Source organism: Schistocerca nitens, chromosome 9 (assembly GCF_023898315.1).
Source record: "Schistocerca nitens isolate TAMUIC-IGC-003100 chromosome 9, iqSchNite1.1, whole genome shotgun sequence".
Classification (NCBI taxonomy): Eukaryota; Metazoa; Arthropoda; class Insecta; order Orthoptera; family Acrididae; genus Schistocerca; species Schistocerca nitens.
Genome location: NC_064622.1, coordinates 301,266,981 through 301,291,568, shown reverse-complemented (window position 1 = coordinate 301,291,568; position 24,588 = coordinate 301,266,981). Strand labels below are relative to the sequence as shown.

At 37.4% G+C, this 24,588-nt stretch overlaps 1 protein-coding gene across 1 annotated transcript in view; it reads right to left on the bottom strand.

Annotated features, from left to right (window-relative positions):
* Positions 1–24,588, bottom strand: part of LOC126203778 (armadillo repeat-containing protein 2) — a 180,502-nt gene that overhangs the window by 130,166 nt on the left and 25,748 nt on the right. Inside the window, exons 5-9 of the mRNA XM_049938146.1 lie at positions 23,714–24,155; positions 16,071–16,255; positions 15,886–15,988; positions 12,730–12,902; positions 2,805–3,001 (exon numbers count right to left, since the gene is read on the bottom strand). Coding sequence (XP_049794103.1) covers positions 2,805–3,001; positions 12,730–12,902; positions 15,886–15,988; positions 16,071–16,255; positions 23,714–24,155 — 1,100 coding nt within the window. The remainder of the gene's footprint in view (positions 1–2,804; positions 3,002–12,729; positions 12,903–15,885; positions 15,989–16,070; positions 16,256–23,713; positions 24,156–24,588) is intronic.

Here is a 24,588-nt window from a genome sequence, read left to right as displayed (position 1 = left end):
GACCAAGACTCGAACTTGGGACCTTTGCCTTTCGCGGGGCAAGTGCTCTACCATCTAAGCTACCCAAGCACGACTCACGCCTCGTCCTCACAGCTTTACTTCTGCCAGTACCTCGGCTCCTACATTCCAAACTTTACAGAAGCTCTCCTGCAAACCAGGAGTGCTAGTTCTGCAGGTTTGCAAGAGAGCTTCTGTAAAGTTTGGAAGGTAGGAGACAAGGTACTGGCAGAAGTAAAGCTGTGAGGATGGGGCGTGAATCATGCTTGGGTAGCTCGAGTCTCGGTCCGGCACACAGTGTTAATCTGCCAGGATGTTTCATACCAGCGCACATTCCGCTGCAGAGTGGAAATCTCATTCTTCAAGTCAGAGTGTTTGTTTATTTTCAGATCCAGTTAATGTCTGATTAACTGTTTCAAGGACTGCAGAGGTGGTATTTTTTGCTTGTCAAAAATGCTACTGTGTATTCAGATGAGGTCATATTTTTAAAAATAGTTGCTTAGCTGTTTGTAGAAAATTTCTTCAAATATTTTGGAAAAGATTGGTACAATAGACACTGGTCTATAGTTTTCAGGGAGGTGTTTTCCCCCTTCTTGTATATAGTACAACTTTGGGAATTTTGAGCTGATCAGGGAAAACTCCAACTTCTAGGCATTTATTCATAATAAAAGCAAGTGAAATGCTAATGAGGTGTATTATCCTTTTTACTGTATAGTTAGATAGCCAATAGTAGTCCACACTTATCAAGTTTGAAAATTTTCTAGCAATATTTATTATATTTGTGGGTGTGACAGGGTCCCAGTGAAATTCATGCCCTTTAGGTAGCTAATCAGCAAGTATGGCAATTGCTCGTATGTCTGACTTCTTAATTTTTGATTTTAATTCATTTAATGTCGTTGTAAAATATTTATTGAGCTCTTCTGGCCCAAGTGGAACATCTTGTGTTTGGGTAGAAGTATGTTCTTGTTTTATAATATCTCAAGCAGCCTTGCATTTATTTAGGGTTCCTTCTATGTAATTTTCATAGGCAGCCTGTTTGGCAAGGTTGACTTTGTAATGGTTTTTACATTTCAGGTAGTCTTTATAATACATATCATTTTGTTTTGTTCCACATTTGCCATAGTTTTTGTATGTTTTGTACAGTGAAAGCATCTTTTCTCAGATACTAGCAAAGTAATCAGTGTACCATTTAAGCTTTTTACCTTTTCTATTTGGTTTAGTACTGTTTCTATTCATTGGTGAGCAAGAGTACCATAAGTCAGTATAAGTCTTAAGGAAATTATTAAATAGAGTTTCAGCAGCTGATTGATCTGTGTCATATTCATAAACAAAGTTTCAGTTTACCTTTTTGAAGGAGTTTGTGAATAACTTAACATTTTCCTCTTTCTGACCTCTAACCCGTGACATGCTTGGCTTCTTATTTGCAACCTTATATTTCTTATCTGACTGTGTGTACTGGTATATTAGGAGAAGAGGATCACGGTCTGCAAAACATTCATCTGCAATGCTTGCACTAGTCTCTTGAAAAATTAACTATAGTATTGTCCAAACAGGTATTTCCATGGGTCAGTCTATTGTTAGTATAATACAGATTTAGTGTTCTTACATTTAATAATGTTTTTGTGTTGAGTTCCTCTGTGTTTAGCAAGTCAATGTTGAAATCACAACATATTGCTACATTTGTTTTGAGTTTTAATATTTTTCACATGATCTGTTCAAATTTCTCAAATCATAAGTTAACATCACCTTTTGGAGATCTATACAAACTGACAATTACAATTTTTGGTCTATCAGTCTTATACTAGTAAATTTGTTATTTAATCCTGAGGAGTATGAACTTATATCTATTTTAGAGAATTGAATACATTGTCTGATAAATATTACAGCCCCTCCATTTTTTCTCTCGTCTCTACACATTATAGCTGCCAGAATGTAGTCGTTAAGTATGAACAAATCTACTCAATATTCTGTAAGTCAATGTTCTGAGACACACAGTACATCACTTTTTTTATTTTACAAAAATGTTCCAACTCTAACAGCTTGTTCCTAATGCTACAAATGTTGACTTGCAGGATGGTAAGTGGGCCTACTTTACAACTATTCTCTTCCCTCTCTGAGCCATTCCCTGTAAAGGAGCACTCAGTGCAATTATAGGCTTAATAATGGTGTTTCTTTGTGAAATATTTCTTCTGTAGCCTGGTTTGTATTCCTTTTGTAGCCACCAACATCTAATAATTTTATGTTTGTAAATCTAGCACAAAAATTCTCAGTTTATTTGACACATGACAATCAGGCAGGTCATACCGGAATGGTAGAGTGGCTACAATAACATTGGTGAAGTGCTAGTATTGTATTACTACGACAGTTTCTTGAGGAATCTGTTGACATTGTTTTTGTTTATGTCGTTTGCACCTCTGATTAGCACTACACAGTCCTTTTTTGTGAGTTTGGAGCATTAATTGTTTATAACAGCAGTAACTGTGTCAAAATTTGCCCCTAGTTTTACTTCACTGTAAATACTTATACTGTTCCCGGCTTGCACTGACCTTAGATTTGAGATGTTTCGGTGTGGCAGTCCGCAAATAATTTCACCTCGTGTTTCTGCAGACACTGCTGCACTTTCACGTCAGACATCTTGTATTCATTAGCAATGTTATATATTGTTTGACTGGATTTACCATTTAACTGGTGGATCTGTATACTTTTATAGCTTTAGCTGACAGATGTATGAGAATTTACATACTTAAACAAATACCAATAAAGTTACTTATTCAACTCATCACTTTTATTGCATAGTTACTACATACCTGAGAGTACGAGAAGCATTGCTAATAACATCTAAATCTGAAGAGAACAGGTCCATGACCTTGCACAAAGCATTAATGGCACCTGTTGAAACAAACTGGGGAAACATCGTTTCTTCTCCAGCTACATTGCGAAGAGCACCTGTTAGCTGGAACAGGGCATGGCTTGTCTGTTCTGGTAGTCGAGAGCTATCAGATTTCTGCAATTTGAAAGCAACAGAGTTTATAAACAGGTCATATTTAACTGTGCAAGTTCATGATTTTTGAACAATATAGAAGAAATCCTAAGTGTGTTTTTTGAAACTGAGGTATTGTGGAATGTACTCATTAATTAATTTACAGAGGAATTTCAAAATGGCTCTGTTAATACTGACACCAAAATTATGAAATGGAACACACAACATCAGAGACGTTTTTTCTAATGAAAGATACTTGAAGACCTCTGAACTTCATGCTACATATTACGGATTAGAATTAATGGGATTTTTTAAATCCAGATAGGTTACATTAAAGTGCAAAGTAGGTAAATAGGATTCTGTTGTAGGCACATCTATAGCATGTAACCGCCTTACTCATTTAATACAAATTAACAACACATCAACAGTTTATACAACTGCCAGGAAAGCAAACATTTAACACACTGTATCCTACTGTATAGGACTAAAGATCTACTTGAAATAGTACCCACTAGAATAGTAAAAACACATATTAGTTCAACAAATCAGGTTATAACAAATTATGACCACATCACCTCAGCAGATACCATAAATGGTCACCACTCAGATCATTTAGGTCAGACAATAGCGCTAAAATGTAATACAAAATTCAAATAAAAAAAATTTTCAAGCACAAGAGAATATTATCTTCTAGCGACACTGCTATGCCAAGAAATAGTTTTTGTCAGGGATCTTGGGAATCAGTTATTATTGCTACTGATGGGGTGAACAGTAAAAGGAATATGCTCTTAAAAGTTCTGACTGGGTGCACACATAGTACCATTTACAGGCACACACACACACACACACACACACACACACACACACACTAGCAAACATGGCAGTGCTTCACAATTGCTAAATGTGTATGGGAATTGCATATACACCCTAAATTCCTTGCTTCCCTCTCTTTGCTCAGCTCCTCACTGCCCTACCCCACCCCCTCTCCTCTCTTTCTGTCCATCTCCTCCTCCTCCCTCCCATGTCCATTTCCATCTGAACGTTCACAGAGTATAGCAATAACAATATTATGAGAAGGAAACTTGCTCCTCACCACGTAACGGAGATGCTGAGTCACAGATAGGCACAACAAAAAGTCTCTCACAATTAAAGCTTTCAGCCATTAAGGCCTTCATTAACAATACACACACACACACACACACAAACACACACACATGACTGCAGCGTCAGGCAACTGAAGCCATATTGTGAGCAGCAGCACCAGTGCATGATGGGAGGGGTGACTGGGTGGAGGTAAGGATGAGGCCGGGGTGGGGATAGTATGGTGGGGGTGGGGGACAGTGAAGTGCTGCAAGCAAGACTGAGGGTAGGGGGAAGGTGAGGAGGGGCGAAAGGAGAAAAATAAAAAGATTGGATGTGGTGGTGGAATGACAGCTGTGAAGTTCTGGAATGGGAACAGGGAAGGGATTGGATGGGTGAGGACAGTGACTAACAAAGGTTGTGGCCAAGAGGGTTATGGGAACATAGAACATATTGCAGGGAAAGTTCCCACCTGTGCAATTCAGAAAAACTGGTGTTGGTGGGAAGGTTCCATATGGCACAGGCTATAAAGCAGTCATTGAAATGAAGGATATCATGTTTGGCAGTGTGTTCAATGACAGGGCGGTCCACTTGTTTCTTGACCACAGTTTCTTGGTGGCCATTCATGCAGACAGACAGCTTGTTGGCTGTCATGCCTACATATGTATTGCAGGGGTATCAGCCATGAGGTAAGGGATTGGGAGCAGAGGTTGTGTAAGAATCTACAGGTATATTGTGTAGGTTCAGTGGATGGCAGAATACCACTGTGGGAGGTGTGGGAAGGATAGTGGGCAGCACATTTCTTGTTTGAGGGCACGATGAGAGGTAATTGAAACCCTGGCGTAGAATGTAATTCAGTTGCTCCAGTCCTGGGTCATACTGAGTTATGAGGGAAATGCTTCTCTGTGGCCGGACAGTGGGACTTTGGGAGGTGCTGGGAGACCACACGAATGGCCACCCACAAACTGTGGTGAAGACACAAGTGAACCACCCTGTTGCTGAACATACTGCCAAACATGATATCCTTCATGTCAATGACTGCTTCGTAGCCTGTGCTATATAGATCCTTCCCACCAACACCAGTTTTTCTGAAATGCGCAGATGGGAACTTTCCCTGCAATACATCCTACATTCCCGTAACTTTCCTGGCTTCAACCTTCGTTAGTCTCTGTCCTCTCTCATGTAGCCTCTTTCCTGTTCCCATTCCAGTATTACATAGCTGTCATTCCACCACCACACCCAATATTTTTATTTCCCTCCTTTTCCACTACTCCCCCCCACCCCCTCTCCACACCTATCCCCTGCCCTCCGTCTAACTTGCAGCACTTCACTGTCTGCCACATCCACCATACTATCCCTCCCCCTCCCCACCCCAGCCTCCTCCTTATGCCCACCAAGTCACCACTCCCTTCATGCACTGGTGCTGCTGCTCGCAGTGTGGTTTCAGTTGCCTAATACTGCAGTCATGTGTGAGTTGCATTTACGTGAGTGTGTCTATTGTTGATGAAGACCTTAATAGCTGAAAGCTTTAATTGTGAGAGTCTTTTTGTTGTGCCTATCTGTGACTCAGCATCTCCGCTTTATGTTGAGTAGCAACTTTCCTTCTCATAATATTGTTTTTGCTATACTCTATGAACATTCAGACGGAAATGGACATGAGGGAGGAGGAGGAGAAGATTGACAGAGAGAAAAGGGGGTGGGGGAGAGGGTGGGCCATGAGGATCTGGGCAAAGAGAGGGGAGCCTCTTCATCTCTGAATAACTACTACAACCTACATCCTTCTGAATCTGCTTATTGAATTCATATATTGGCCTCTCTCTACAATTTTTACACCCCACACTATCCTCCAATAATATTGGTGATTCCTTGATGTCACAGAATGTGTCTTACCATCTGATCCCTCCTTTTGGTCAAGTTGTGTCACCAATTTCTTGTGTCCCCAATTCTATTCAGTACCGCCTCATTAGTTACGGGATCAACCCATCCAATCTTCAGTGTTCCTCTGCAGCACCACATTTTGAAAGCTTTTATTCTCTCTTGTCTGAATTGTTTATCGTCCATGCTTCACTTCCATACATGGCTGCGCTCCGGACAAATACCTTCAGAAAAGATTTCCTAACATTTAAATCTACAGTCAATGCTAACAAATTTCTCTTCTTCAGCGCTGCTTTTTTTGAAATTGGCAGTCTACACTTTATATTCTCTCTACTTCAACCATCATCAGTCATTTTGCTGCCCACATAGCAAATCTCATTTACTATTTTAAGTGTCTCATTTCCTAACCTAATTTCTTTGACATCACCTGATTTAATTTGACTACATTCCATTATCCTTGTTTTGCTTTTGTTGATGTTCATCTTATATCCTCCTTTCCAGACACTGTCCATTCTGTTCCACTGCTCTTCCAAGTCCTTTGCTGTCTCTGATAGAATTGCAGTGTCATTGGGAAACCTTAAAAGTTTTTATTTTTTCTCCTTGAACTACAATTTTTTGATGACAAGCCCAGCAAACAAAGAAAAAGGATACGAGATACGTATCTAGGAACATGGAATGTGTGGAGCCTATACCAAGCTGGAGCCCTATGTCAGCTCCTAACACAAGTAAACAAGTAGGGAAGTGACATAACGGACTCGTGAAATTTCACCATCTTCTATAGTGGTGGGAGGATGAATCACTTTGGAACAGGTTTTGTGGTCACTAAAGAACTGAAACATACTGTGATGCACTTAGAACCAATCAATGAACAGATGTTCATGTTAAGATTAAGGGGAAAAATTTTCATCATAAAAATTATAAATGTACATGCATCCTCAGAGGAGGCAGATGAACAGCAGAAGGACGAGTTTTATAGTGAGGTAGAGCAGTTGTATGATCAGGCTCCCAAACATGATGTTAAGATCTTAAAAGGAGACTTGAATGCGAAAATAGGAAAAGAAGAGGACTATCAGCTGACTATAGGAAGACATAGCCTCCATGAAATATCAAATGACAATGGAATAAGGGTTGTAGATGTTGGTTTAAGTAGAAACATGAATGTCAGCAGTACATGTTTTCCACACAAAAAGATACACAAGGAAACATGAATGGCACCAGATAGAGAAACTAGAAATCAGATAGACCACATATTGACTGATCAAAGGCACAGATCAGACATAATGGATGTTAGGAGCCAATGTGGAGCTGACTGCAATTCAGACCATCATCTAGTGAGAATTAAGCACAGGCAAAGGATCTCACTATTGGGTAGACAAAAAGGCCACAAACAAAAGAGTTTTTGACATTAAGAAACTGAAGTTAGAAGAAATATGTTGAGCTTATCAGACAAAAATAGAAGAGGGGGATTAAGAACAATACTGGCACATCAAATGAACATATAGAAATAATGTGGAAATGATGTAAGGCTGAATTTCCTTGAGGCAGATGGAGAGGTTTTGGGTCACATATGGGCTTTAAGGAAAGCAGATTGGTTTGATGAAGAATGTATTAGAAGAACTGAGGAGTGTGACTTAGCATAAATGAAATTATTTCAGAGAAGAACTAGAGCAAGTCTGAAGAGGGTTTGAAGACGGAAGAAAAGAGCACTAGAAAAGAAAGAATGGGAATAAACTGAACAACTAGCAGAAGAGAAGCATGTATGTGACAAAGGCTGGGTTTCAAGCCAGAACAGATATATGTATGAGTAAGGAAGGGGACTTGATAGGGGAGAGTAATAAAATACTTGACAGATGGGCAGAATGCTTCCAAGAGTTATTGAACCGAGAAGTACAAGGATTAGAACAAGAAGAACTGTTGGAAATAAGTTATTATAGACCAGAGGTTTTAACATCGGAATCCACACTGGAGGAAGTGATACAAACCATTAAGCCCTTAAAAAGCAATAAGGACCTGAAGAAGATCAGATACAGGTGGAACTTCTCAAATATCATGGGGAAGCACTGTGAAAAGCAATACATAAAGTAATACTGGGCATATGGCAGGAAAGAGCATGCTAATGGAGTGAAAAACAGCTATTATGTGCCCCATACATAAAGAAGGAGATAAATTAAATGGCCAGAACAATGAAGGAATCTCCCAGCTAAATACTACATATAAAGTGTTCTCCAAGATCCTAACTAGGAGGCTTACTTCCTATGTAGAATAGAGAACTGAACACTATCAGAGTGGCCTTAGAAGAAATAGGTCAATAACTGACCAAATATTCACATTATGGATACTACTTAAAAATGTTATGAACATCAAATGAATATACAACAGATTTATATAAATTTTAAACAAGTATATGATAGTATCTCAAGAGTGGCATTTCGGAATATAATGGAAGAGTCTGGAATACCTAAGAAGCCTGTTAAACTTACTATGATGACCCTCAGTGAAACCAACTGTAAAGTAAAAATACAGGGTGAAATGTCCAGAGAAGAGGAAGGAAAGAAGGGATTGAGAAAGGGTGACTGTATCTCCTCATTGCTATTCAACCTCTGCCTAGAAAAAGTCATAAGTCAGATAGAGTTAAATAGAGGAGGATCTATTTTTAATCATTCACTGCAGTATCTAGCCTTTGCAGACAATGTGGCATTACTCGTACGAAACACTGCTGTGCTGGTAAATGCCTATCAACAACTGGAGAGATGTACAAGGGAACATGGTCTGGTAGTCAATGTCAAAAAGACCAAATATATGACACTGACCAACCAGCAAAGCCTTCCAGATCTCAGGATAGCTGAAGCTGACAAGGAGTTTGACAGGGTGAAAGACTTTTCAAGTACCTCAGATCAATTATCACAGAGACAAAAGACATCAGTAGTGAGGTGAAAGCTAGAATAGCAGCATGCAACATATGCTACTTTGACACACTACCCATGCTTAGGTGCTTGCTTGCATCACATAAATCTAAAATCCTCATTTACAAAACAATTATAAGACCAGTTGATATGCCTGGTGCTGAGATGTGGGCCATGACTGCAAACAAGAAAAGGGTCCTTAGCAGTTGGAAGAGAAAGGTTCTGCATAAAATATATGGCCCAATATACAATCAAGAAGGTTGGTGCATCTGTGCAAATGCAGAACTGGAACAACTTTTTGACGAACCGGATATTCTCAATACCATTAAAATAAGAAGACTGCTGTGAGCAGGATACATGGTCAGAATGGAAGAAGACAGAACATGTAAGAAGATTTTTTATGGCAAGGCTGGAGGCAGACGATGGGAAGGGATGTCCCAGAAAGAGGTGGATGGATGGATTTGATGAAGACATGAAAAAGTTGGGTGTCAGAGGATGTTGATGGAAAGTCATGGACCAGACAGAATGGCAGGATAATGTGATCCAGGCCAACACCCTTAAAGGGCTGTAGACCCATGGAGTAAACAAGTGGTAAGTAAGAACTATAATTCCTACTCCAAATCTTTCTTTGGTTTGCTTTACTGCTTGTTCAGTGTATAGATTGAATAACATCGAGGATAGGCTACAACCCTTTCTCCATCCCTTCTCAACCACTGTTTCCTTTCATGCCCCTTGATTCTTATAACTGTCATCTGGTTTCTGTACAAATTGTAAACAGCCTTTCACTCCCTGTGTTTTACTCCTGCTACCTTCAGAATTTCAAAGAGAGTATTCCAGTCAACACTGCCAAATGATTTCTCTAAGTCTACAAATGCTATAAACTTAGGTTTGTCTTTCCTTAACCTATCTTCTACGATAAGTCGTACAATAAGTATTGCCTCACGTGTTCCTACATTTCTCTGGAATCGAAACTGATCTTCCCCATGGTTGGCTTCAACAGTTTCTCCATTCTTCTGTGAGGAATTTATGTTAGTATTTTTGAGCCATGACTTATTAAACTCATAGTTTGGTCATTTTCATGCCAGTCAGCAACTGCTGTCTTTGGAACTGGAATTACTACATTATTTTTGAAGTCTGAGGGTATTTTGCTTGTTTCATACATTTTGCACACCAGATGGAAGAGTTCTGTCATGACTGGCTATCAGTGGTTCTAACAGAATATTGTCTACCACCACGGAATTGTTCCAATTTAGATCTTTCAGAGCTCTGTCAAATTCTTCTTGCAGTAGAATATCTCTCATCTTCATCTACATCTACTTCCCTTTCAATAATATTGTCTTCAAGTTCATCTGCCTTGTATAGACCCTCTATACACTCCTTCAACCTTTCAGCTTTCCCTTCTTTGCTTAGGATCGGTTTTCCAACTGAGCTCTTGATATTCATACATATGCTTCCCTTTTCCCCAAAGGCCTGTATATAGTGTCTATCTTTCCCCCAGTGAAATATGCTTCTAGATCCTTACATTTCTCCTCTAGCCATTCCTGTTTAGCCATTTTGCACTTCCCGTCAATATCATTTTTTACACGTTTGTATTCTCTTTCACCTGCTTCATTTTTAAAATTCTTCTTTCATCAATTAATTTCAATATCTCTTGAGTTATCCAAGAATTTCTACTAGGCCTTGTCTTTTTACCTATTTGACCCTCTACTGCCTTCCCTATGTCATCTTTTAAAGCTACCCATTCATCTTCTATTGTATACCTTTGCCCTGTTCTAGTCAACTGTTGCTTTATGCTCCCTCTGAAACTCTCAACAACCTGTGGTTCTTTCAACTTATCCAGATCCAATGTCCTTAACATTCCTCCTCTTTCTAATTTCTGCAGTTTAAATCTACAGTTCATAACTGGTAAATTGTGGTCAGGTTCCATATCTGATCTTGGAAATTTCTTACAATTTAAAATTTTATTCTGAAATCTTGCTTATACCATATACAATCAATATGAAACCTTAGAGTGTCTTTAGGCCTCTTCAGAGTGTCTCTAGGTCTCCTCCATGTATACAACCTTCTTTTATGATTCTTAAACCATGTGTTAGCGATGATTAACTTATGCTCTGTGCAAACTTCTACCAGGTGACTTCCTCTTTCATTCCTTTCCCCCACTCCATATATGATCCACCAAAGCAATGAAAAAAGTCCAATAAACATGGGTGTGAGCTAAGAGCATTTGTTCATCTTCAATATACTGTGAAACACTTATCTTCTATTGCAAGCACTTTGCTTTCCATATTTTGGGAGGAGGTAGTATGGACCAAAACAAGGAAAAAATGTTGAGTAAATGTAGGCTCCAAAATGCATACCTTAAGAGCTATGAGCACTTGTTCATCTACACTATGTGAAACACGTAACTTCTATTGAACAAGTGCTCACAGCTTCCAGAGTATGCATTTTAGTGCCTGTGTTTACTGGATGTTTTTTTTTGTTTGGTCTATACCACCTCCTCCTAATGTATAGAAAGCAAAGAGCTTGCAATAAAAGAGATTTTTTTCACAGTATTAAAGAAGAACAAATGTTCATAGCTCTTAAGGTATGCATTGTAGAGCCTATGTTTATTGGACATTTTTTCCTTGTTTTGGTGGCTACTACCACCTCTCAGAATATTCAATACTTTTTTAAGCACCCTATACATATACGTATAAGTGCCTGGTCTATACTACGGACAATATACACCAATTTAATATGAAGAACTCAGTACACTGGCTTGACACAAGACATCTACATCCAGTTGACATGCTGTTGAGCAGACAACAAAGATCCACCATAGTTTCAAACATCTGAGCATACGGTTTTTTAACCAGTTACAACAAAGTGACCGTACAATGTGCAGAATAAACTAAAAAATAAAAGTGGAAAATGGATTAAAAGTTACGTATACTACACAGTGAAGCAATTTCAATGCAGTATAATAGAAGATATACTTTTATGATGATAAGCTACTGAAAATAATAACATACAGTATTACACAATATGCAATGTTAAACAAATTAATATGTAAAATCTAGTCTGCCAACATAATGCATTACTACATCTGTACTACGTAATTATTGTAAATAGAGTAATGTAATGTGTTAAGTCTAAAGTTTCAACATAAAACACTTCTGTAATTACAGTTGCACACAAACACTGATTGCATGGAAAGTGCTCAAAGGTGAATAAATCTAATCTATTCCATTCCATCATGCAATAACATGAAATAGTACCCACCACTCAATTTACTATTTCCTGTTTTCTTTTTTCAGTATAAGTTTCAGCCATTGGTTGCAAATAAATTTTATTGCACTATGTACTTCAGAATTATTTTAATTGGAGATCATTCCCACAAAACACTGCAGGATTCATTTTAATTTATGCTATTTTATATTACTTTTGGATGACCTGACAGGTCACTTGTTGATACAATGGCAATGGTTACGAGTGAACAAAGAAGATTGAAGTGTTTTTTTTTTTTTTAAAAATATCACCTGCCTTAAGGAGTAATTTTGAGAGAGATTTTCTTTATGATGGACTATGGACCATGTACTACATTATGTTTAAATGAATGCAACAAGCATGCAACAGGCAGTGGTGTCTGGAAAGGTCATTCTATAAGGATAAGCAGTACGCAGATGTGCAGAAAAAAAAAAGAGTTAAAATAGAGGAGAAAGATGATAGAAAAATACAATAACAACAAATAGAGAAACTTAAAATAAGAAGCACCTGTGAGCAAAATTTGTAGTGTCAGTAGAGCAGGGAAAATGAATATGAGGAATCAGCTGTTGACATATTTCTATACTGAAATTTATCAGAATTAATACACATAAAAATCATCATGTTATATACAAGTAATAAATTACTCACTGCAGAATTAATCATCTTTATATGCAGCACCATTAGCTCCAATGCACCAAGGTTCAGAACTCTTGACAGAAGTGCTGGATTCATTGTTAAAAACTTTAAGGCACCATATCCATAAATACAGGCTTCAGCATCCTCAAGTGGACTGGCTGAACCCAGTGCATTGACAAATAACTCTGTGAAGATTGTACTTTGATGTAATTTTTTTAAAAATATGGCTAGAATTCTTATTAAAAGAAATAACTATAAGAGAGCAACAGCACTGCACAGGCTGTAGCAAGTTAAGCAAAAGATAAACCTTTACATTTTATTTGTTTATTTTTTTGATGTTCGACGGATTCATACAACAATAAGTTCACCACTGATGTGGAATGTGTCCACATTATAAATACATATATATTAATTTACAGTTTTATGAAAAGGGTAAGTTGCTACTCACCACATAGATAAGGCACTGAGTCACAGACACAAAAAATTAAAAAGGGCACTAAAATATTTAAGCTCTGGAGAAAGCCCTTTTTCTGAAGTAAAATAAATGTAAATGTCGTGTGATTAGGGCCTCCCGTTGGGTAGACCATTCGTCGGGTGCAAGTCTTTCGATTTGACGCTACTTCAGCGACTTGCGTGTCGATTTCTGAAGTAGAAAAGCACACACTCACACAGCCACAATTCACACAAACAGCCCCAGTCTCCGGGCACTGGGACTTGACTCTTGAGAATGTGACTATGTGTGTTTATTTACATTATGGAAAAAGGACTTTGTCTGAAATCTTAAATATTTTAGTACTTTCCTCAGTGACTCAACACCTTTCCTATGTGGTGAGTAGCAATTTGTCCTTTCCATATTGTTATTATTCCATCCTAGAGTTTACAATGATTAAATTACAATTCACTACTCAACAGCTACTACAAATAAAGAAATAAATGGTTATTATCTTCACTCTTCAATAGAAACATGTTTAATGACATAGTTTTTGTCATACTACTGAACAATCAGTTCAGAGATTCAACGAATAATAAAAATACCTACAAACATTACACAGAACATGAATAAAAATAACATGATTTACATGAATTACTAATATTAACAATTGACAAATTATTATCTTCACTCTTCAATGGTCATATATTCGAAAGTGTTTGGCATGCACGGCCACTGTCACACTATAGGGTGATCTGTTCAGCAACTTATATATGATAAAAATACATATTCACACTATGCAATGATTGAATGAAATGCCTAATCTACACAAAATACGTGTATTAACATTTAACAGTGAAAATACTGAATTATTGACAGTATAAAGTCTCTCCTGACCCGGTGTTCTGGGTGACTTTTCTGGGCTGTACCCTTTTTCCTAAATCTCTCCAGTCCTTTTCCTTCACCCCTCTTCCTTACCCATGAACTCTTCTGCCAGAAGAAGGAGCCACTGGCTCCAAAAACTTGTGAAAGTTAAACCTTTTTGTGTGTGTGTGTTCTCCTGCTGCCACTTGTATTAACATTTGACAATATACAATGAGTGAGTCAAGAGAAACTGGTATGGTTTAGAGATTGATTATTCCTTAAACTTTTAAATTCAGTGAGAAGACAGTTGAAAATTTTTACACCACAATACTTAGCACCTCTCTGCACTAGGAACAGATTTTTTAAACTGATACTATAGTTTTGCTCACATACAGTGTCATGGATGTGAATTGTTGATTTGTTTACAAAGAGAATGAGATTCTTTGTAATAAAGCACACTGTTGTTGTTGTTGAGTCTTCAGTCCAGAAACTGGTTTGATGTAGCTTTCCATACTACTCCATCCTGTGCAAGCTTCTTCATCTCTGAGTAACTACTGCAACCTACATCCTTCTGAATCTGCTTAGTGTATTCACCTCTTTGGTCTCCCTCTACAATTTTTACCCTCCATGTTTCCCTCCAATAATAAATTGGTGATTCCTTGATGCCTCTGGGCATGTCCTATCAATCGATCCCTTCTTTTAGTCAGGTTGTGCCACAAATTCCTCTTCTCCCTGATTCTATTCACAACCTCCTCATTAGTTATGTGATATACACATCTAATCTTCAGCATTCTTCTGTAGCACCACATTTCAAAAGCTTCTATTCTCTTCTTGTCTAAACTATTTGTCATTCATGTTTCACTTCCATACTAGGCTACAGTCCAAACAAATACTTTCAGAAAAGAGTTACTAACACTTAAATCTATACACAATGTTAGCAAATTTATCTTCTTCAGAAACACTTTCCTTGCCATAGCCATTCTACATTTTATATCCTCTCTACTTTGACCATCATCAGTTATTTTGCTCCCCAAATTGCAAATCTCATCTACTACTTTAAGTGTCTCATTTCCTAATCTAATTTTCTCCGCATCACCTGATTTAATTCCACTACATGCCATTATCCTCTGTTTGCTTCTGTTGATGTTCATCCTTTCAAGACACTGTCCATTCTGTTCAACTGCTCTTCCAGGTCCTTGGCTGTCTCTGACAGAATTACAATGTCACTGGCAAACCTCAAGGCTTTTATTTCTTGTCCCTGGATTTTAATTCCTACTCCAAATTTTTCTTTTGTTTCCTTCACTGCTTGCTCAATATACAGATTGAACAACATCAGGGATAGGCTACAACCCTGTGTTACTCCCTTCTCAACCACTGCTTGCCTTTCATGCCCCTCGACTCATAACTGCCATCTGGTTTTGTACAAATTGTAAACAGCCTTTTGCTCCATGTATTTTACCCCTGCCACCTTCAGAATTTTAAAGAGAGTATTCTAGTCAACATTGTCAAAAGCTTTCTCTAAGTCTAAAAATGCTAGAAATGTAGGTTTGTCTTTCCTTAATCTATCTTCTAAGATAAGTCGTAGGGTCAGTATTGCCTCACATGTTCCAACATTTCTACGGAATCCAAACTGATCTTCCCCGAGGTTAGCTTCTACTAGTTTTTCCATTCGTCTGTAAAGAATTTGTGTTAGTATTTTGCAGCCGTGACTATATATAGTGAATACAGAATATTTATGATGTTACATGTGTCAGTACATCAAACCTCAATCAGATACAGGTGAGTGGTGGAAGTTCATTTTTCTTGAATAGTTTCACATGATTTAGCTGCACACCCATATTTTATGTGTTTTTAACTAGAGGTGTTTCACTTACCAAGGATATTGTCTTCCAAGAAAAGCTTGTCATTCTTGTCACTGCGTGAAACTTTAAATATTAGTTTACATACTCCTGATAAGTTGGCACCTGTTACTCGCAACTGTAACAGAGGTGTTAAGACACTGAATATGGCACTGGGAAAAACTTGTTTAGAAAAGTTCAATATGTATTTTATTGCTTACAGCAAGTATAACTCTCGCAATCTGCAGTAGCAGCATCTCATTGGGCCTTTCAATATACCTGTACAAGGCTTTCAAAATCTGAGACTTCAGTTTTCCACTAAGACCACTGGATCCTGTGTTCTTTCCTTTTTCCAAAGTATTGTACAACTTTGACATAACACTTATTACTTCAGCATCATTGTCATCTGGAATAAACACATTTTATTACAAAAGAAGATATTTGATATACATAGAAACATAAATAACTTTGCTTTTCTCTACCAACACTGAGAACATACACTAATGGCAAATAACATTATGACAACTGCTTCCCATGAGACTGAATGCTATCTAGTGGCATTCAGGGCAAAGTATATACATGGAGGAGAGATGAACGGGGAATCATTCTAGTGACAATACAGACCACGAATGGAGAAGTCAACTGACATAAGAACTTTCACAAAGAGCAGATTGTTATGGCCTGGCTCCAGGGAATGAGCATCACTGAAACAGTAAAGTTGGTGACCTGTTGACTTGCTATTGTTATGGGCATCTATAGAAAGTGAGTGCAGCATGGTAAAACCATAACTAGGTGACAAGGTGTTGGACATCTATGCCTCCTCACAGACTGTGGAGATCGGAGACTTTCCCACTCTACAAGGCACGACAGGCAATGATCTGTGGTATATCTGATGACAGATGCAATGCTGATGAAGACACAAGTGTTACAGAGCTCACCATTCAGTGATGACAGTTGAACATGTGGCTCTATGGCATACAAGCCATAATATTTCCACATTAAAATAAGATCATCAGTTACAGTTGTAGTGGGCATGGGATAAATGAGATTAGACCATGGATCAATGGAAATGTGATGCATGGGACCTGACTAATAACTAAACGCTTGATGATAGCTACGGACTATGTGAACATGATAGCAGACCACCTGAGTCCCATCATGACTGATGTCTTCCCCAATGGCAAGGTAACCATTTGTGTGACAAGGCTAGATTCATACTACAATGGTTTGAGAAGCACAATAGTGGACTCTCGTTGATGTCCTGGCCACTTGGTTTGGACCTGATGGAACACATATGGGCCACTATGGGATGCCATTTCTACCAGCCCATAATTCATGACAATTTCTGTACCTGTGCACAGATGTCTGGTGCCACATATCTCCAGTAACTGACCAGAGACTTGTCGAATCCATGCTATACAGAATTGCTGCTGTAATGCATCACATACGTGGATCAATCAGATAGACACAATGTTTGGCCATGTCACTGTAAGCTGCATTTTAACATGACTCTTGGAGCAGCACAATGTCAGTTTCCACCACCATTGTCACATATTTGAAGCAGTTAATTTCTGTTTATGCTAAGGTCATGAAAAATAAATGCAAACTGTTCAATTATGAATTTGTAAATTCAAAACTGGCAATGTGAACCAAAATCAAACTGTGTCTCATTGCTGCTGTATGATACAAAAATTCTGGTAGCACGTAACAGTCGTATTCTCCAAGTAAATAGTTGTTTGACAGAATGACATTAAATGCCTAATCATGGAGATAATGAAACAAGAATGTGTAAATATCACATAATGCATCCAAAACAGATGACCTGCAGAGGTGTCTCCAAGAACCTTAGAAATTCTTCACTGCTATACCAGAACATTTATTCCTCAACACTTTAACTGCTCTGGATGTGTTAAAAGTGTGCCACTGTTATTGTCTCCAGGTGCACCTTTGACTCTTCTGTCACATGCTCTAGAAATGTATACACACACCTGCTTGTTGCCGTCTTTGTACTCCCGACATGTTACCATGGCCAGCCACTCAGGTTTTTGTGAGTTCTGGATATGTTAATGGGCAAGGTACTTAGTGGCCAGGCAGAGTGGCTCAGTAGCTGCATTTCTGACCTGAGTGCTCAGCAGCTTTCCACTGTTTGGCCTGTGTGTGTTCGCTGCTGTGATCTTACTTGTGTTGCAGCTTTCATCTTCAGTTCTGACTGAGAATATGGCACCTCATTGTGGTTGGACAGAGAAAGGAATCATTATGGCAGTGACAGACAATTACACCTGGTACTCAGCGTCACAGGGTAAAAGAAACAAGCAGAGTATCAGATGCCTCCATATAAAAACCACTGCAATAGTGTTGCTAGAGAGACTAATGCATTCTAAATGTTGTAAATAAACAAAAGATCTAGACTGGAACTGAAACGATTAAAGCAAATAGTTACTTAGCGATTACAACTTTTGATGTGACAACAAACAGGTTTCAATTAAAGTTGAGAATCTCACATAGGATACTATAAATTTTAATGTGTTCAATGCCACTATATTCTTTTTTGACAAGCTATTAAGTGCTATTAAGAGAAGTACTTCTTTTCATAAAAAAATATAGTTATGCCTCTTTCTCATGATACATAAAAATGTTTTGAGTATTAATCATACAGCAGTATACACACCTCTTAGCATGCTATCAAAAAACCTTGTTTCAGTATCTTGAATCATTTATGAAATATGGCAGTTTTTACAACCACATGATGCATGTTTTGCATGGAAAGAACACTGGGCGCAATCCACGCAACCCTTCAGTTGATACAAGAACCAATATCTTGAGAATGGTGACATATATTGCTCTGCTCTCAATTTTGATATGTTAGCTACATTTAATACACTGCAATCAAGGATGTAAAATGAACCACAAGCAAAGTCTACACAATGTGTTTTTACTTCTGCAAAAATCTTAAAATATCTTGCAATGCTTTAATTCGTTGCAAGCAGTATAGTCACTAAGATGAATAACAAAACAAAATTCAGTCGTTTATTGGTCAAAGGTATCATACTGTAGGACGTGAAAAAATTAAACTTTTTGAGAAATAGTTTTCTTAAAATTGGATGGTAAGTGTTTCATTTAGTGGCCCACAGGTTCGCTCAATTGCATTGCAAACAATTTTTGAATGGAAAATGCAAATCTAGAGCAAAAAAGTTGTTACCTTGGATCTCTACGACTGAAGACACATTAGAGTGGTGTCACTGATAGAGTCATTCTTGCTTTGAGTTATTACAGTTGTGAATATGATAGGTCTATGGAAGAGTAAATATAAAGAACACTAGGTTACTTTGATGAAATGAAAGTGATACTTCACTTTCATCACAGGACTCTAGTTCTCTGCTAATAACTCCTGGATAGGTGTAATTATTAGGTGTAAAACAATATTGACATACCTGTGTTTGTCTGTGCAGTGATTGATTTCTAGAGTCAAGAACCTGAGTAACCGTGTTTACAGTAGACTCCTGACTATCGAGCTCATTATTATCCATCCCTTCTACTATCTGGGCTATTAAATTAACATCCTAATAATACTTTTTCCTGGAAAATTAATTTATCTTCCAAAGGTTTAGCAAGTAGGATCTGGCTACAATTCTGTGTGCCTTTTAAAAATGCTTTGTGCACCTTTTGTGTTTCTACCACATCTCCAGTCACAATCATGAGATACACACTGTATCATTGATACTGAATAAATCACCAGAACCACTTGTCAACTAATGATACTTAGAAACCCTCTTCCAGCACTCACAAACAACAATGAACACACATAGAGAGCAGGTCCATTGGCAATGCTGTGGTCTTTGTTTCTTCAAATGTCCAAACAGTGTACATTGTTAAATTGTTGTTTTGTGTGGTCCTTTGTGATTCAATTAAAGAGTCCAAAATGAGGGGTATGTAAAACATAATAACCCAGGAAATGTTTATAAAATCAGGTTTTGGTATTAAAAAGGTTATTTTGATTGATACAGCTGCCATTGGAAGATAGAATTTATAGCACTCTCACCTATCCAGCTTTTTTGTTACTCTGTTTGACCTTCCATCACATTAGGCTGTATAGTCAAGAGTTTATTGTGTTTTGTACTTAAGGTGGCAAAACACACAGCAGCACACAAATTCATCATGCGAAGTGCTCCAGGAATATTCAGCACAAGAGAACAGACCGTACAGCAAAATCAGTTCACAGATAGTGACCGGAACTCGATCCCCTAGAGCAGCCAGGAGTACATGGGCAACAAAAAAGCCGCAGTCTCTATGGAATGCAGCTACCACATTTGTAGCAGTCAAAGGGTTAATACTGTTCAAAGTTCTAATAAACTGTATACATGTAGCCACTTTAAACAATTTAAAAGGTAATTTAAATATAGACTTGGGTCCTTGTTTAGGGTACAATGCCTTTATTCCTGCACAATTTTGGTTAATAAAACACACTCAGTTAAAGGCAAGGAATTTTAACCCCAAATAAACTAAAAAAGCATAATTAAAAGCATCTGTAGTTAGCAGCTGTTTCCATAACTTATTTAAATATTTTGATTCTGGGTTTGTGAATCATCATTACCAATGTGGGATACTATGTTCCTTTTAAATTTATCTGTATTCATGCAGAATATAGTAGCTATCATCCTCACGAATTATCACCTAACTATTAAGTTTGTTGTAATTTATGCTCCGGTAGAATCAAATACATTTGTTGCTGACAATTCATATGAAACAGGCTTTGTTGCGTGTTCATAAAAACAGATTAGCAATTCAATGAAGGCAGCATGGGCAGATGAATGCAAGAGTTTGAAAGCTTATTTATCCAAGTTTCTGACCAGAATAATAATACAAGAGATTGGAAAGAAAATTAAACATCGGTTAGATGACAATGAGGTTGGCTTTAGTAATGGCAAAGACACCATAGAGGCAGTTCTGACATTACACTTGATAACTGAAGCAAGACTTAAGAAAAATCAAGACACTCTCAAGACATGTTTACTTAGAAAGATCATTTGAAGATGTAAAGTGTTTGAGATATTAGAAATCCTCAGAGAAGTAGGTATTTGCTGCTATAGGGCAAGATGGGTCTAAAAGAAACAAAATGGAATAGTAATGATGGAAGATCGAGAGCTGCTTTGATTAAAAAGGACGAAAAGCAGAAATGCAGTCATTATCCTTTACTGTTCAAGTAGTATACTGAAGAAGCAATAATGGGAATAAAAAGTTTCAGGCATGGGCTGTAATTTAAGGTGAAAGGATATCAATAAGATGCGTTGATGACATAGCTACGCTCTGTGAAAGTGAGGAAGAATTACATGACCTGTTGGATGGAATGAACAGTATACTGAGCACAGAATATGGATTGAGATCAGCAACAAACTAACATGAAAACTGGGGACCACAAATCAGACAAACTAAAGCAATTCTGCTAGCTTGTAAGCAAAATAACAAATGATGGAAGAAGCAAGGATGATGTAACAAGCAGACTACCACAGGCACAGAGACCATTTCTGAAGAAAAGAAAAGAAGTTGTCTAGTATCCAACACAGGCCTCAATTTGAGAAAGGAATTTATGTATGGAGCACAGAGTTATACAAATGTGAGTTACGGATTGTGGCAAAAGTGGAAAAGAAAAGAGAATCAATGCATTTGAGATACGGCATCATAAATGAATGCTGAATGTTAAATTGACAGAAGATATAAGAAATGAGGAGGTTCTGAGCAGAACTGCCAGGAAGAAAAATGTGTGATAATATTAACTAGAAGAAAAAGCCATGGATTGGAAAAATTGTAGGGAGAGACAGGGACTGGAATATATTCTAGAATTAATTGAGGACATTAGGGGCAAGTATTAGTCTTGAGATGAAGAACCTGTATCAGAAGAGGAAATAGATTAGATTAGATTAGTTTGTCGTTCCATAGATCTGTGTTGATGAGATCCTCGTGGCTGTGGAACATGTCACTTTTTTTTTATTTTTAAAGCTGAAATAACAATACTAATAGTATGAATATATACAATACATCATTTGTTCCTATTAAAAAATTCGTCAATGGAGTAGAAGGAGTTGGCCACGAGTAAGTCTTTCAGGCTCCTTTTAAACTGATCTTTATTTGTAACTAAATTTTTTATGTTTGCTGGCAAATTATTGAAGATGAGTGTTCCTGAGTAGTGGACCCCTTTTTGAACTAAAGTAAGTGCTTTTAAGTCCTTGTGCAGATCATTTTTGTTCCTGGTATTGTATGTATGAACTGAGCTGTTTGTCGGAAAAAGAGATATATTATTTAGGACAAATTTCATTAAGGAGTAAATATACTGAGAGGCAGTAGTTAGTATACTCAGTTCTTTGAAGAGGTTTCTACAAGACGTCTGTGAATTTACTCCACAAATAATACATATTACACACTTTTGGACTCTGAAAACTTTTGTTTGACTTGAAGAGTTACCCCAAAATATTATACCATATGACATTATGGAATGAAAGTAGGCAAAGTATGCAAGCTTTTTCACTTTTATGTCGCCTATGTCTGCTAACACTCGAATTGCAAATACAGACTTGTTAAGGTGTTTCTGCAGTTCTGTGGTGTGCTCCTCCCAACTGAATTTATTATCAAATTGTAATCCCAGGAATTTAAGACTGCAAACCTCTTCTATCTGCTCTTCTTCATACTTTATACATATGCTGGGTGGAAACCTCTTACAGGTTTTGAATTGCATATAGTGAGTCTTTTCGAAGTTTAATGTCAGTGAGTTGGCTTTAAAACATTTATTAATATCCATGAAAATATCATTAGCAGATCTTTCTAGAACTGCACTCGACAAACTATTTATTGCAATACTTGTGTCATCTGCAAACAAAATGAACTCTGATTCTGGCAGTGTAACTGATGAGAGATCATTAATGCACACAAGAAAAAGCAATGGCCCTAAGATGGATCCTTGTGGGACACCACATGTAATTTCTCCCCATTCTGATGATGACTGATGACTTAATTCACTAATCCCTTGCACTGACACCCTTTGTTTCCTGTTAGCGAGGTATGACTTGAACCATTTTGCAGCACTGCCAGTGACACCATAGAATTCTAATTTATTTAAAAGGTTGTTGTGGTTTACACAATCGAATGCCTTTGACAAATCACAGAAAATACCTGGAAAACTATATCAAACTAGTCAGAAGATTGATTTACAGTGGTGATGGAGAGGGGAGGGGAGGAGGGATAGCACTTCATAAGGTATTCACCAACATGCCTAGTGTCCTTCATGGTGGTATATCCAAACACAATCAATGAATTAATGAGGAGCTGCATCTTTGTGGCAATATATAACTTTTCTTTGTTCTATAAAATACATAACTGTCCATCACCTCAGTAAGTTTACATACAGTACACAGTGATCAAGGTATAAAATGAATAGAAAGTCAGGTAGAGCACTAATTATGGTCAGTTATAGCCCCTTATAGTGCAATACATTTCTGAGTAAACATTATTTTATTGTTATAATCCTTTTTTAGATCTCTTCTGCTAATCTTGTTTTGATATTAACTGCAAACGCTGACAGAAGTTGAACTTTTCCTTATGATTAGATATTGGTAATGAAATAGTAATACATACTTATATGAACAAGGACATCATAACAAGCCAATAAGATCTATTTCAATCACAGCAAAAGCTAAAAATGTGAACAGAAAATTAGAGAGGCAAAAAATCCTTTTGATGATGATGCTTGTTTTCTTGAGATGTTAACATACATTATACTGAAGAACTTCAGCCAAGGAAACTTAAAGAAATATTTGGATATTGCAGGTAATGTCTGGGTACACCATGACATAAAAATGTATTGAAAACAACTCACCTTGCTTGGCAAGAAGGATGAGCGTTTCCACTGCAGCACTGACAGCATTACGTTCAGGAGGCAGATTCTCCTTAAGGGCCTTGTAGATTGGATCAAGGATAGGATCTTCAATTGCCTTAGACTTTTTGCCTGAATGTACACTGAATGGTCTAGCAGATTTGTAGTTGGGTGGTTTCCAGGTTGCTGGCTTTGTAACAGGGATTCCTGAAGTCACAACTTTTTCTTCCACTTCACATTTCGCAACACTAATTGAGTCTGTTTTGATAGGAGATGTAGGAACAGGAATACCACTACTGTTATTTGTATCACTGCCACTAATGGTATTTACTGTTTTATTTTTATTCACATCAGACACAGCTGTTTCTTTTTTTGAATCTCCAAATTCTGTTTCTTCCAACTCTTCCTTCCCCCTAAGATGTTGAGTGACAGGTGTCTGGAGTTCCTGAAAAAACAAAATAAATAAATGGAATGAACAATGACTTCCACATAACCAATACTTCACAAAAACTGATGGAACATTGTGCAACTGTCCCTATCAAACTTAACCTGTATTAAGTGAATTTAACAGAATAATTTCAACACCATCCCAGTTGTTGAAAATTACACTAATTTATGTAATAATTTTGGCATATAACGTTCTCCTGTAACACTGTAGAGACAATACTATTGACTCACACACATAGAAACTGGTTATTATGGGAGAGTCACCTAGAAAAATTTCTCGAAGTTTCTGCAGAAATTCATTTGGTGATTTTTTTGTGCAACAACCTCGGCAGGAAAGCCTAAACCCAATGATTTCTTTGTTTGATAAAATGTTTAATATAGATTAGGTAAATAATAAGAAAATTGTTACAAACCTTGTCACAAAAAAAATT